The sequence below is a fragment of the Mucor mucedo genome, assembly GCF_025094135.1.
Source record: "Mucor mucedo strain NRRL 3635 chromosome Unknown EV154scaffold_100, whole genome shotgun sequence".
NCBI lineage: Eukaryota > Fungi > Mucoromycota > Mucoromycetes > Mucorales > Mucoraceae > Mucor > Mucor mucedo.
Window position 1 is genome coordinate 38,771 of NW_026252384.1, and position 12,765 is coordinate 51,535.

The window sequence follows — 12,765 nt, forward strand, 5'->3', positions numbered from 1 at the left end:
ATACTCTATTCACGTGAAGGTTCGTTAACAGAGGGGGTTTATTTACTTAATGGAAGTCCTAAAATAAGGCATGGTATAGCTACTGGAATATGTTTAAACGTTTTCACACGTAGTTTGTGTCCCAAAAGAAAAAAAAAAACCGAGGATTTTACCTTGGATGAATGTGGTTATCAGTCATTTGGTGTTTGGCTAAATATGAGAAGGTTCGAGTTCACGTTTAAGCAGACCCGAGCCGCGCTTGACAGTAGCGAGGGTGGTTTTTCAACAATGAAACACTGTGAACAGCTCCGAATACAACGCATTTGTCGGCCACCGTTTGCTCCTACTGCTTTAAAGTTTGCGGGAAAACAAGAACAAAAAAACCGTGTTTAATCAATTCAAGTAAGCTTAAATTCAATTTGACTTGCCCCACCTAATGTCAAAACGGCGTGCCAACTAACCGGGCCCCAGAATATACCGAAGAAGGTTTCCGATTATCTGTGCAAAGAAAGTAGGCTAAAGAATTTGTGTTGACTACTCGAGCTCGCCTCGCTTTTACATATATATAAAAAAAAAAAAAATGCTCAGCCTGTCAATTCTCATTATTTAATTAAGAGAGCTCTTGACATTATCATAGAACACAGCAAGTTTAAATCATGCCATAAAAACTGATTCGATTTTTGAGCTTTGGCATGAAAGAGCAAGCATTTACTTTTATGTTTTTTTTAATCTGGCTTTCATTTGTCACTGTCTTGCAAAGATTTTTTGATGTCATTCTATGCCAAATGTAATACAGCAGGGTCTGTAAGTATCTCTGACGAATGATACCGGACAACTTGTCTTGAGCTTGGTTAAATGCTACAAGAACGTTTTGGATTGATTTAGCTCAAGGGTATATTGCATGAGTGGGCAAGGCTTGGATGGATATTAAAGTTTTTACCGCATAAAAATGATCCACTATTTTTTTGATCATGCTATCAGATATTTGTAATGATGTCAGATTTTTTTTTTTTTTTGGTCTTTTTTTTTTCTCAAGGTGGAGTGCACAAGAATTGTTTCTAACAACCAGGCCCATTGTAATTCAAGATTGCTATGGATACTCAGGCCCTTAAAAAAAATACTATGCCAACTAACTCTGGGTGGCGTTTCCCCTTTTGCTCTCGTTTAGATCATAGGAGGAACAGGTTACACTAAACAAATAAAACTAACAGCTCAAAAGACATCCCCCCTCCACAATGTCAAAGACCCAATGAAATAAGACAGACAACCCCAAAACAAAAAATGTCAACGCTGGTTTTGTAGCAAGCTACGGAAGTGTATACGTGATTGCTTCATATATAAGCATATGCCAGTGATATATACATACGATTAGTCACGAGTAAGAAAATTTGATTGTTTTTTTCTTTTTCTTTTTTTATTATTTAGTTTGATGGTGGATGATGAGATGGTATAGGAGGTCTGTTACGAGTCCTTAAGATGGATACGAGGTCATCTAAAACTCTGCCTTTTTCACCCGCGACTTTTGCAGGTGGACTAGTTGATTTTTTTTCAGTTGGTGTTGCTACGGCTATTGATGTTGACTGTGTTGCTGCTGAAGCTAAAGCTGAAGATGATGATGATGCGAGAGGGGGAAGTGTAGTGGAAGGATGTGCTAATTTGTTTGACGAAGAATCCAATATGAACATTTTCTTGTTGGTTTCATCCTGTTTTGCTATCAACTCATGAATCTTTCTTTTTAAGCCTTCATTTTCATTCTCCAGTTGCTCCATACGTGTAGGCCAGTCAGCCATGGAATTCACTTTGGCTTCCAATTCCTTGACATAGCGTTCTTTGCGTTGACGAAAAGCTCTTTGCGCGGCTCGGTTTTGTTCTGCTCTTCGGGTTTCTATCACGGTTTTTTTTAAGGGCGAAGGAGAACGTGTTGCCTCTCTCGTTTCCACAGTTGCTTCTTCCTTTGTGCTTGAGCTAGGGCTTGACATGGTCCCTTTTTATGTAATATATATATTAAAAAAAAAGATGAGAATTAGCAAAGACTAAAAAAAAAAAAAAGAGAGAGAGAGAAAAAGAAAAAAAAAATATATCCCATTTCTCACGAAACACATTACGTAATTAGTAAAAAAAATTTAGTCAACCCCGTGCAAAAAATTTGTAATAATTTTTTTTTTTTATATATATATTTAATTGGGCGCAGAAAAGAGTGCCACACCTTATCTTACGACAGTGCGCCATATCATCCTCTTCTTCTCTCTTTTTTTTTCTGGTCGCAAGGGTACGCACATGTTAGCTAAGCGACAAAAAAAAAAAAAAAGATTATGTAATGTGATACAAGCGCCATTACTATCTCTTGATCTATCGCCAAGGCAAAAAAAAAAAAAAAAAAAAAAATTCAAAAGGACTATCATCAGAGGATGTTTGACGATTTGTTTGTTTTTGTCATTAGAGTTTAGTATGATGATATAAATTGCTCTCTTAGTGCAATTTGAGTTCTCATTCAAAGAAAAAAAGTATAAGCGAGGTTACCCTACAAAGAGTGAGAGAGCTGTCAAACTATGATAGATTATCACAGGAGAAAGTAAGCACCCTTTGTTTATGCTCAGCTTACAAAAAAAAAAAAAAACTATGTGTTTCTTTACAATTGGTTTAGAGTAAGACCTCTTTCTCGTTAAAATAACAGTTATACTGATAATACGCATCAAGGCGTGATTTCAACTATAAGTAGAGCTAGATTGATAGTCAGCTATCTCTATGTCAGCACGCACATGGGGGGGGGGGGGCACTAAAAGATACCCGCATCTTAAAACGAGGTAAAAAAAAAAAGACATCAGGCAATTGACCGCTTGGATGGGTCGGATAAAAGTTTTATTTTTTTAAGTCAATATAGATTAATAGATAGATTTAAACAACCGCCTTTTTTAATGCAGCTTTTGAAAAATGCTCATCAAGGTACTTATTGTACCGAACAGCTTGTTCTCCCGGTAGACCATGACCACTGCCTTCAAAAATCTCTAGTTGACAATCCAAGACTTGGGCAAGGTGATGCGAGTTCTTGGGATTAACCAGATTATCCCAGGTACCGGTCATGACCAGTACCGGGATACCCGCTTCCTTGATCTTGAGCAGTCTTTGATCAGACACATAGTGACGAAGACAGGCAGCAGTTTGGCCAATATTGCCACCCAATGTTTGAGGTCGACTACGCTCAATTCTTGCTAAAAACAGGGCAGTCGACATATCTCGATTCGTTTCGTAATGCTGTAAATCTTCTTCTTCGGGTTTCGATAAAAGCCATTCAGGTGGATAGATGAGTGTGAGAGCATGTCCTACCTTTAATTTTGGATCACGTACAAACATCAGTCGACTCAGTGTTGAAATAGCTTTCCACTAATTGGGAGTAACTATGAGTAAGGCAATACATAAAAAAATAGTGTGTGTGTGTGGGGGGGGGGATACTTTACAGGTGGTACTTGTCGACCTGATGTTGTACTGGTAAGGACGAGTGAAGCGATTCTCTCGGGCCAGGTGGAAGCCAATTCTAAAGCAATCATACCTCCCATAGATACACCGTCTAAATGGACTTTATCTTTCCAACCAAAATGGTCCAACAAGTCAATGACGTCTTGTGCCATTTGGGAAGTGGTGTATAATCCACCTGGTGCATCAGACAATCCCATGCCTCGATTCTCAAAAATGAGTACAGTATACTTTCCTGTCTCTGCTAGATATTTTGTCTGTCTCTCCCAAGCCAAACAAGAAGCGTTTAAGCCTATTTCAAGTTAATAACAATTTCTTCTTATGATAACTCATGGTCATACCCATAATAAGAACAACATGTTCAGGTCCGTTGCCATGTAGCTCATAGTATAATTTAACCCCGGGAGGCTCTCTTTCTTTGGCCACAGTGGCGTATCCCGAATCTGTTACTGTGGATAATGACATAGTTTTGTTTTAGCGTGAAAGAAAAAAAAATATATAAAAAAAAAAAGAAAAGGTCTTTTATATAAATGATCGGACCAACTATTCAGCCGCATAAAAAAAAAATAACAAGCTTTCCTTGGGAGGATTTATTACAACATTTTAGTCTCGGTAGGTCTCTTATATTCCAACTTCTCCACCTTGACCTCATCATCAATCAACTTGTACACATAAGTGACGACAGTATTACCTTGAATATCCATCAAAACAAAAGAAGGAATAGGATCACTAATATAGAAAGGCCATCAATTAAAAATGACTAATAAGATTCATGTGATGGGTAAAAAAAAATCACTTACGTCTCTTCAGGTATAGATGAGTAGGCGCCTGTGGCACTTCCAGGGTTAATAAAGAATCTTCCATTATATTCATACGCTTCGAATTTATGAGTATGTCCTGACAATAAAACATCCACTTCCATTTGTCGAGCTGTAATATCAAGTGACTCAGCATCCCCCCAAGGAATGACCTGATGGCCATGAATAATACCAATGCGTAATGAACCTTCCGTAATCACTTTGGTTTGTGGTAAATGCTGTCCTTCATCAAAATCTCCTTTTACTGCTACAATGTCGCCAGCAATCGTACGTAAATAGTCAAACGTTTCCTTATCAACCGTATTACCCGTACACAGAATCTTTTGGATTTTACCAGGAACCTTTAACTTTTGTCAGATTTGCTGTTTTACACCAAATTAAAACATTACAACACTTACTAGTAGCTTTTTGAACTTATTGGGTAACCCATGGCTTCGGTGGGGAATGTGTAAATCGCCAATAGCAAGAACGAGCTAATTTATATTTATTATTATTCCTGACACTGAAAAAACAACTCATCTCTGCATTACTTACAACCATGATTATTTAATTGTATGTAAAAAAAGGAACAAAGCAATTCACGCCACCCAATGGAGGGCCATGGCCACTAAAATATAACATTTCATTTTGATTGGCCATTAGAAAACTCAGCTTGAATTTTCGCGCCAAGCCAGACGATGCATGGCACAAAGAGCATGATTATTAGTGACTTTGGCAGACCCAAACTTACAGCTTCATCATCTTTTGATAGAGGCAACACTGTCGATAAAAAAAATTTCTTTAAATGAAAAGCCCATTTAATAGGCAAGCAATAAATCATAACAGACGGTCATAACAAACAAAAGTTCATACTGGAGCAAGAATACGAAAAAAGAAAGAAAGTCTTGTTTTGTGAAAAAGACGTTATAATTATATAAATAGTTTGTTCAGGCTTACGTAGATATTACATTCTACAGAGATTTTAACCGACACCTGAATCAGAGTTCCGCAAAGTAAATAAAATCACGCATTGAATGAATGCCTCGAATTTACGTGATCCCGGTCTCTTTTCTGCTAATATGTCTAGCCACACTGACGCTTTTCGGTACTCTCCTCAGAAACCGCCGGTCTTCCCCCACCCTTACAATGTCTGTATACACATTCATCACTAAGTGCGTCTCCTGCTGCATATATCATTTTCAGTAGCCGCCCATATTTTAGCTACTATTCCGTACTTTTGGTTCATCCTATCGATTTAGCCTGCCATCTTTTTTTTAAAGCCCCATGGCGTGGAAAGATGATTTAACATTCCATAAGACTTGCATCGATCGTTGGTGTTGGCTCTGAAAACTACCGTTGTCATATACTGCTTATTCTCCATTCTACACTATTGACGATAAAATAGAGTAACCAGTGATTTAGAAACTTTAATACAATATATAAAGCTTATTCTGTAATTAAAGCAACCGATTCCATACAGTTTGTATCTTTGAGTTTATTCACCGTATTGTTTTAAAATTGGACTTCTGAGGATAGATGATTTACTTACTTTTGACAAGATCGATTCAAGTATGTAATTTGCCACAATTTTGGGTAATTGTATTACCATTTATGCATCTCAGTTATGATACTCAAGTTCATTTTTCTAAACAATTGTTGCCGTGGTAAATCTTTTTACTCTTACAAACCATAAAATCATAGAAATTTTAATAAACTATAATTGGTATGAACAACAGATTAAATTAAAGTATCTGCTGACAACATGAAAGAAAATAATAAAATAAAATATTCGCGGAATGGGAATAACCCGGATAGTTTGTCTATTCCATAAGTTCATTCATATTCAATGCATAGCTTAATATATCCCGGTTCATTCAGTATGCTGTTTTCTTTTTTTAAAAAAAAATTACTACTTTTATCAGGTTCCGCTTCGATAGATGTGTGAGAACAAAAAGGAATCTTCTGCGGTTACTCTCGAATTTTTTTAAGTCCAAGTCCTGCTTGTTCTTTTTTAACAAAAATAAGCTTGTAAAAATGTGCTAGTAAAATTACCATAAAAATAAAGTTAAAGTAAATAGACTGTATTTAAGTTGATGTTTTTTTATTTATTTATTTAAGGAGGTGTTGCCTAATCACAATGGATTTGAACAACATTCGAGGGCGGGGAGGGGGTTTTGCTTTTATTAAATCTTATAAATGTTGTCTAATCCCATTTTATCAAACTTAACTGACGGACATTCTTAATATTAACTTTTTTAAAATTGTAAGTGTGTTGTATAATCTGTACTCATTTATCGTTTAGTCCTGGAACGATATACTGCCGGAGACAACCTTTATTACAATGATACTGTCATTATTTATTCTTAGAATGGTAATGTAATTTATGTCAATTTATTTCACCAATTAAGGTAATGTTTTTTTAAAAGTGAGAGTAAATGGAGGGAAAAAACAAGGATCCCATCTTTGAGAGATTAAAAACCCTAGTTTATTTTCAAATAATAGAAATGCTGCAGCGGGAACGAATGGGGCCTCTGAGTAAATGAGAGAGAACTTCATGCGGTAATATAGAATTTTATAATTCCAGGTATGGGTTTCCCCTCCGATCCACGTTGTCATGTAATGACATATTGTCCGTAATATAAAATAGATGGCGCGATATGTTAATAAAAGAATGTTATAAAAAAACTTGGTGGGTTGCATGTCAAAAGAAATATAAACAATACGCATGGATGCAAATGAAATTTACAAAACAAATCACATATTTCTATGCCCTTTTTTTTTAAAACCCCACCCCTTTCTTTTTTTTTTTTTCTTCTTCTCACTTCTTCAATCATCTTCACACACACACAAAAAAAATGCCTTTATTCTCGCATAAAAATAATCAAGTAATTCCAGCAGTACTTCACCCGACAGTACCACAAAGACAGTATCTTTACAATGAACATAATCGATTAGTACCTAGTCCTCCGCCTCCACCTTTTGTGGAAGGAAATCGCCGATCATTTTATAGTGTCAGTGTGCCCCGAAAGTTCAAAGGTACAGAGTTCTATATTATATCTTAATTTCTTTAAAACTGACACCTTTCAAAAAAGACATGGATGATGTAGAAAAGTACAACCCACAAAAGATGTTGATTAAAGAAGCAGAAAGAGCCAACAATTTGCACAAGATGTCTTGTACTCGTTTAACCTGTTGCTTTTGTCTGCCCTGTCTTCCCATGTGGACAAGAACCGTGTGCTGCTTCATCTTTCTGGTATTGTGTGGTATTGTTGGATTAATGACGGTTTTTGTTTTCACTTTCCGGAAACCCGAGATTGTTTTTGTGGGTAAGGATAGGTTCTCGACAACACCTGGGGAACTTCGATTTGAATACAATGTTTACAATGAAAACTTTTTTGAGTTTAATTTCGATAGCATCAAAGCGGTGGTAAGTGATTTGTGTGTGTGTATAGGGGAGGGGGGGGGCGAGTGCTTTGATTGGTAACATCACTCTTGGGTTTTATAGATATATTATCCTACACCCAACAAGACAACGATAGGTGTAGCAGAGATTCACAATTTAGTACTCGGACCTCAATCTGTCACTCGTGTTACATTTCCCGTAAAGATGATTACGGATACGGAAGAAGGAACAATGAGTGATGTGGGAGACAGCGTTTTTAGACAGATGATCACCAGTGCATGCAGCGACACGGATACTATGAACGAAAAGGAGATTGTGGTGGTCTTTGATTTGATGCCGACAATCAATATTTACGATTATCCAATTGGCACTTTGGCTTTCACAGGTCAAAAAACCAAAATGTCATGCGAAAAGGTAAAAACTCAGTTTTTTTCTTCAGTTATGATAACTTATTTGTTCTGAATCCCTTTTTTATTTTTTATAGCTAAACTTGTTTTTAAAGAATGACGCCGATGATCAGATCTAATTCATTGAGTTAGCGATGTGTACATATTAATATAAATAAATAATATTTAAATTGAAATCAAATGGCTCACGGATGATGTTTATCTAATTGAAACCTTTTTTTCTTTTTGCATGAGTATTGATTTTAACTGGCCAACATATATTCCCGTGTGAATATATCTCAGAGATAAGTATCGAAAAAACACTTAATAGATCTGGGTGTAATTAAACATCTACTATAAATATGCTGTTTCCAAGGCAATCTTTTTTCCCCCCCCTCTCTCTCTTTACTCTAACTTATGAATCCGTTAAAAAACATTCCCAAATTTCTTTCAAGAAATTCCTCCGGCCTAGTTACTCGTGCCATCATGATCGGCGGGTCTTCGCAAAAAGCGTGGTTATCCACTGCCATTGAAGCTTCTACAGACGTAGAGACCGAACGCATGCCCGATACAAATCAAGCCTCTCTGTTCAATTTATTCTCCATCGGAACTTGCATGAGTCCCATGAGAGCGTCCAAAGTTTTCATCCACCATCTAAAACAGCATGACATACTCCAAAAAGTGCACACACTGCGCGTAGGTAAAATTTAAATAGTAACACCAAACTGTTGAAAATCAAACTTATTCCCTTTTTACCATATATAGACATGTTTGGATCATTGACCAAGGATACTCGGGAGGCTATCCTTATGGGCGTTGCTACTGATCAGGTGTGCATGAAAGAGATATCCACACACCATTCAATATGTCTAGATGGAACGCATCGTATCCATTTTAACCCGGATAAACATCTCGTCTTTCATCATTTCAAAACAAGTCATCCACAGGGCCTCCGCTATTGTGCCTTTGATTCGGAGGCAGGTATGATTGCAACCAATGAGTTCTTTGCGCATACGGAACTGTTGTCTGCTCCGCCTTTCAAGAGCATGTCGCATTTGGTTCAAACCTGTAAACGGGAAAATAAGACAATCGCTCAGCTCGTGTATGATCATGAACTCAAGTTATCTACACCAAAACAGATCCAAGAAAAACTCTTGAGAATATGGAAAACCATGGATGCTAGCATAAAAAACGGTATAATGGCACAAGGTAGTGTATGTTATTATTTTGAAAAAAAAAGAGAACTCACGTGTAAATTGTTTAAGGTGTTTTACCGGGTGGTCATCTTAGAAGGGCTTCTTTTCTTTATAATGATTTGCTAGAGAACGGACCCAAGATACCCAAAAGATCACCGCTAGGACTATACCACCATTCACTAGGAACTTCATCATTTTTGCAATCCAAAAGCTTTCTTTTGCACCATCTTGAATATCTCTCTGTTTATCAATTGGCTCTAAAAGAGGAAAATGCATGTGGAGGTTCGGTTGTGGCGTTCCCTGAAACAGCAACGACAATTATTCCTTCCGTGTTGAAATACTATATTGATTTTATCTCAGATAGCCCTGAAAAGGATATCATGGATTACTTATTCACTATAGCAGCTTTGGGGTCACTTCAATATCGCACAGGTTCGTTTTCTTTATTTTTTTATACATATGAAAAACAGCAACTAATTTTTTCTTCTCTCTATAAAACTAAGCTGATCAAGGACTATCCATGGCAGCAGCGGGTTTTACGGCCGTCATGGGAGGAACGCTTGATCAAGTAGAGAAAGCAACCCAACTTAGTTTGGATCGGATCAGATTTCCTCATGACAACGATAATGTATCTGCTGTAAAAGCTATTGCGGTATCTCAACTTGCACTGGGTGCATCATCACAAACATACCCTTACTGATGGAATAAATTTTTTTTTTTTTTGTAACATGTATGAAATTTTGATGTAGCACAAATCGTACTCTCAAAAATGGATTAGGCGGCTTTTGGCATTTTGTCTCGGTAGCCAAGGGACAAAATGTATTGCCAAGCCCACATAGTATATATAAAGTAATAAGATTTTTCTCACAGAGCCAAAATATCAAACGACTTCTCACAGCAATACAAAATGAACACTGAATCTTTCTTCTACAAATTATGCACATTATTCTGGTAAGTCCGTCTATACAGTTATTAAAAGGAGCCATATGAATTAATGAACTTTTTTTTTTTCAGCGGTGCATTACCAAGTTCTATAGCGACCACTGCACCTGATATGGACAAGTCATGTTCAACACCTATATATCAAGAAGTGATACATAATGTCTATCATCAAGCACATCAGTCCCATACCCAGGAACCTTATAGCAAACATAGTGTGCAAGACAATCATAGAGTGATATTCGCACATCACCTAATTCCACCCTTCTTATCTAAATAAAAATGACGCAACACAAGTTTTGATTGGCCAGAAAAACTTTTTTTTTTTTTTTTTTTTTTGGGATGTGAAAAAAAGAGAGAGAAATAAACATTGGAAGGCTTGTACAAAAAACGCTTGCTTTTCCTTTTATTATTTTGCCTCTTCAACTCCGTTTTACCTTGAAAAAAGTGTGGGTGTTCCTAAAAAAGGATAGAAAGAACAAAGTTTCGCATAATAATTAGATTTTAGACATTTGACAAAAACAAAAAAAATAAAAAAAATAATAATCAACAATTCAAGATGGCACGTGTACACATGTTCAAATCGTCCACCGATAAACAGAGGGATATCGTATTGGAAACGCAAGAAGACTTACCGGCTTCACCCTCACTTAATAACGTCACAGAAGAACACTCGCTGGACGTTACTGTCCAATCTCCTAAACAAATGTCCTTGCTAAACAGGAACGAAAGCGCGGCGCTCACTGCGGCTCTATTGCAAAAGGCTTCTACCAATATGGACGTTGTCGGTGCCGTAGCGGCTGCTCTATCTGTTAAACCTGGTAATTACACCTTCTCCTCCCACTCCCCCTTTTTTTATCCTGTATTTAAATGTCGTCGGTTTTCATTGATACATTGTAGATTCCTTGGAGATGTTGAGTGAAAGAACTCAGCAACAATTACTGTCGTCGCTACAACAACAACAACAACAACAACAACAACAGCAGCAGCAGCAGCAGCAACAGCAGCAGCAACAACAGCAACAACTACAACAACAGCAACAACAACAACAGCAGCAGCAACAACAACAACAACAGCAAGAGTCATTACCTTCGCCGGAACAAGCCCGGGATGAGCAACAACTAAGTTTACCTCTACCTCCAGCACCAGCGCCAACGCTTGCGCCTTCTTTAACACATACCCCTGAGAAGGAAATCGTGCCAAAGCCATGCAGCAAGTCTACCGAATTTATGGACCAAGCAGCAGCAGCGACCGCATTACAATTACTTGGACTGGCGCAACAAAACAAGTCGCCAGAACAACAGCAAACGACACCGCCAACATCAGCGGCAACGGCATTGACAGCTACCACACCACTGGATAGTAATGTGATGATGATTGCCAATTATCCTGGCCTGAATGCAACACAATCCATCGAATCCTCGCTGGAAGAGATGAGTCAGAAACGAGGCGCATGGACACGTGAAGAGGACGATTTGCTATTAGCAGGAATTAAGAAATTTGGGTACGGGAGGTGGAAAGAGATTGCTAGTATTATACCCGGTCGAAAGGGAAAACAGTTGAAACAACGTTGGGATAATACATTGGCAGCCAAGTATGTGGATCAAGAATGGTTACAGAATAAAATACGAGATGAAATTGACGTAGATCGGATCAAAAATGAAGATAAAAATAATAGTAATAACAATAATAATAATAACACACGACAATCAACCACACCGAATAGTTCAATTGAATTAGCTGATTGGAATACTATCGCACAAAAGATTTCGGAAAAGTTAAGGGAAGGGGATCAGGTAGCTATTGAATCCTTAATATCCCAGGCGTTACTCAGTACTATGAACTCAAGTGTGGCATCATCTTCTTTTAAACCCAATCCCATGATGAATTTCAGCGACCCTTCCTCTATTGCTTTATTCTCTACGCAACAACAGCAACAGCAAAATCAACAACAGCAACATCAGCAGCAGCAACAACAACATCAACAACAGCAACAACATCAACAACAGCAACAACAGCAACAGCAACAAGCCGATAATTCTACCGCGGGCGGTGAAGAAGGTTCTTCTTCTTTATCATCGCATTCATTCTTTATACCTAATAACACCCAACAACAACAACCTTCTTCACCCAAAAAGAGAAGGCGATCAGATCCTGCTTTAGCTGATACCCAAAGTGATGCCATGTCCATTTACGCTTCTGCAACGCCCATCACCACCACTGTCAATAATCAAACCCAAACCTTTTACCCTTGCTTATTCCCAGATTGCGGAAAGACATTTGCTAGGCTTTATAATCTCAAAAGCCATTCGAGAACACATACCGATGATAGGCCCTTTATATGCCAAGTATGTCATATTGCATTTAGTAGAAACCATGATTTGAAAAGACACAGCAAGATACATGGAGGGGATAAACCATTCCGCTGTGCTGGTTGTAGTAAGACGTTTTCAAGGTAAGAATTAAAGAGAGAAAGAAGGGAGACAATTTTGGTTTTTAAACATACATACATAGGTTGGATGCCTTGAAGAGACACAAGAGTAATTTACGTAACAAAATCACTTGCGTGAATGCACCCATCATTCAATAAAAAA

At 37.6% G+C, this 12,765-nt stretch overlaps 6 protein-coding genes across 6 annotated transcripts; 3 read left to right on the forward strand and 3 right to left on the reverse strand.

The window, feature by feature from the left end:
* Positions 1-1,326: 1,326 nt before the first annotated feature.
* On the reverse strand, positions 1,327-2,028 carry EV154DRAFT_520101 (uncharacterized protein). Its single transcript, XM_051602787.1, has one exon. The coding sequence runs from the start codon at positions 1,956-1,958 to the stop codon at positions 1,401-1,403; it is 558 nt and encodes a 185-aa protein (XP_051454116.1). The 5' UTR covers positions 1,959-2,028; the 3' UTR covers positions 1,327-1,400.
* Positions 2,029-2,796: 768 nt separating this feature from the next.
* EV154DRAFT_448985 (Alpha/Beta hydrolase protein) lies at positions 2,797-3,930 on the reverse strand. The gene is made up of 3 exons (XM_051597172.1): positions 3,792-3,930; positions 3,435-3,742; positions 2,797-3,360 (listed from the first exon to the last, which is right to left on the reverse strand). Exons 1-3 carry the CDS (start codon positions 3,913-3,915, stop codon positions 2,875-2,877), a joined length of 918 nt encoding a protein of 305 aa, XP_051454117.1. The 5' UTR covers positions 3,916-3,930; the 3' UTR covers positions 2,797-2,874.
* Positions 3,887-4,911, reverse strand: EV154DRAFT_520104 (vacuolar protein sorting 29). The gene is made up of 4 exons (XM_051602788.1): positions 4,803-4,911; positions 4,667-4,741; positions 4,251-4,609; positions 3,887-4,179 (listed from the first exon to the last, which is right to left on the reverse strand). Exons 1-4 carry the CDS (start codon positions 4,806-4,808, stop codon positions 4,044-4,046), a joined length of 576 nt encoding a protein of 191 aa, XP_051454118.1. The 5' UTR covers positions 4,809-4,911; the 3' UTR covers positions 3,887-4,043.
* Positions 4,912-7,102: 2,191 nt separating this feature from the next.
* Positions 7,103-8,176, forward strand: EV154DRAFT_573477 (uncharacterized protein; the record flags this gene model as incomplete). The annotated part of the gene is made up of 4 exons (XM_051606391.1): positions 7,103-7,283; positions 7,340-7,674; positions 7,753-8,064; positions 8,135-8,176. 4 exons carry the CDS (start codon positions 7,103-7,105, stop codon positions 8,174-8,176), a joined length of 870 nt encoding a protein of 289 aa, XP_051454119.1.
* A 421-nt stretch (positions 8,177-8,597) lies between these two features.
* On the forward strand, positions 8,598-9,932 carry EV154DRAFT_426920 (L-serine ammonia-lyase; the record flags this gene model as incomplete). Its single annotated transcript, XM_051596329.1, has 4 exons — positions 8,598-8,736; positions 8,802-9,245; positions 9,302-9,664; positions 9,736-9,932. The coding sequence occupies 4 exons, from the start codon at positions 8,598-8,600 to the stop codon at positions 9,930-9,932; spliced, it is 1,143 nt and encodes a 380-aa protein (XP_051454120.1).
* A 76-nt stretch (positions 9,933-10,008) lies between these two features.
* EV154DRAFT_605389 (uncharacterized protein) lies at positions 10,009-12,761 on the forward strand (the record flags this gene model as incomplete). The annotated part of the gene is made up of 5 exons (XM_051607470.1): positions 10,009-10,183; positions 10,247-10,406; positions 10,731-10,992; positions 11,072-12,626; positions 12,686-12,761. Exons 1-5 carry the CDS (start codon positions 10,140-10,142, stop codon positions 12,759-12,761), a joined length of 2,097 nt encoding a protein of 698 aa, XP_051454121.1. The 5' UTR covers positions 10,009-10,139.
* Between the last annotated feature and the right edge of the window lie 4 nt (positions 12,762-12,765).

Coding starts and splice junctions, on each gene's coding strand:
- EV154DRAFT_520101 (XM_051602787.1), bottom strand. CDS start 1,958: ATGTCAAGCCCTAGCTCAAGCACAAAGGAAGAAGCAACTGTGGAAACG.
- EV154DRAFT_448985 (XM_051597172.1), bottom strand. CDS start 3,915: ATGTCATTATCCACAGTAACAGATTCGGGATACGCCACTGTGGCCAAA. Junction 3,743..3,791: donor ACATGTTGTTCTTATTATGG/GTATGACCATGA, acceptor AACTTGAAATAG/GCTTAAACGCTTCTTGTTTG. Junction 3,361..3,434: donor CAGGTCGACAAGTACCACCT/GTAAAGTATCCC, acceptor ACTCCCAATTAG/TGGAAAGCTATTTCAACACT.
- EV154DRAFT_520104 (XM_051602788.1), bottom strand. Junction 4,610..4,666: donor ATAAGTTCAAAAAGCTACTA/GTAAGTGTTGTA, acceptor CAAAAGTTAAAG/GTTCCTGGTAAAATCCAAAA. Junction 4,180..4,250: donor TCATCTATACCTGAAGAGAC/GTAAGTGATTTT, acceptor TTTCTATATTAG/TGATCCTATTCCTTCTTTTG.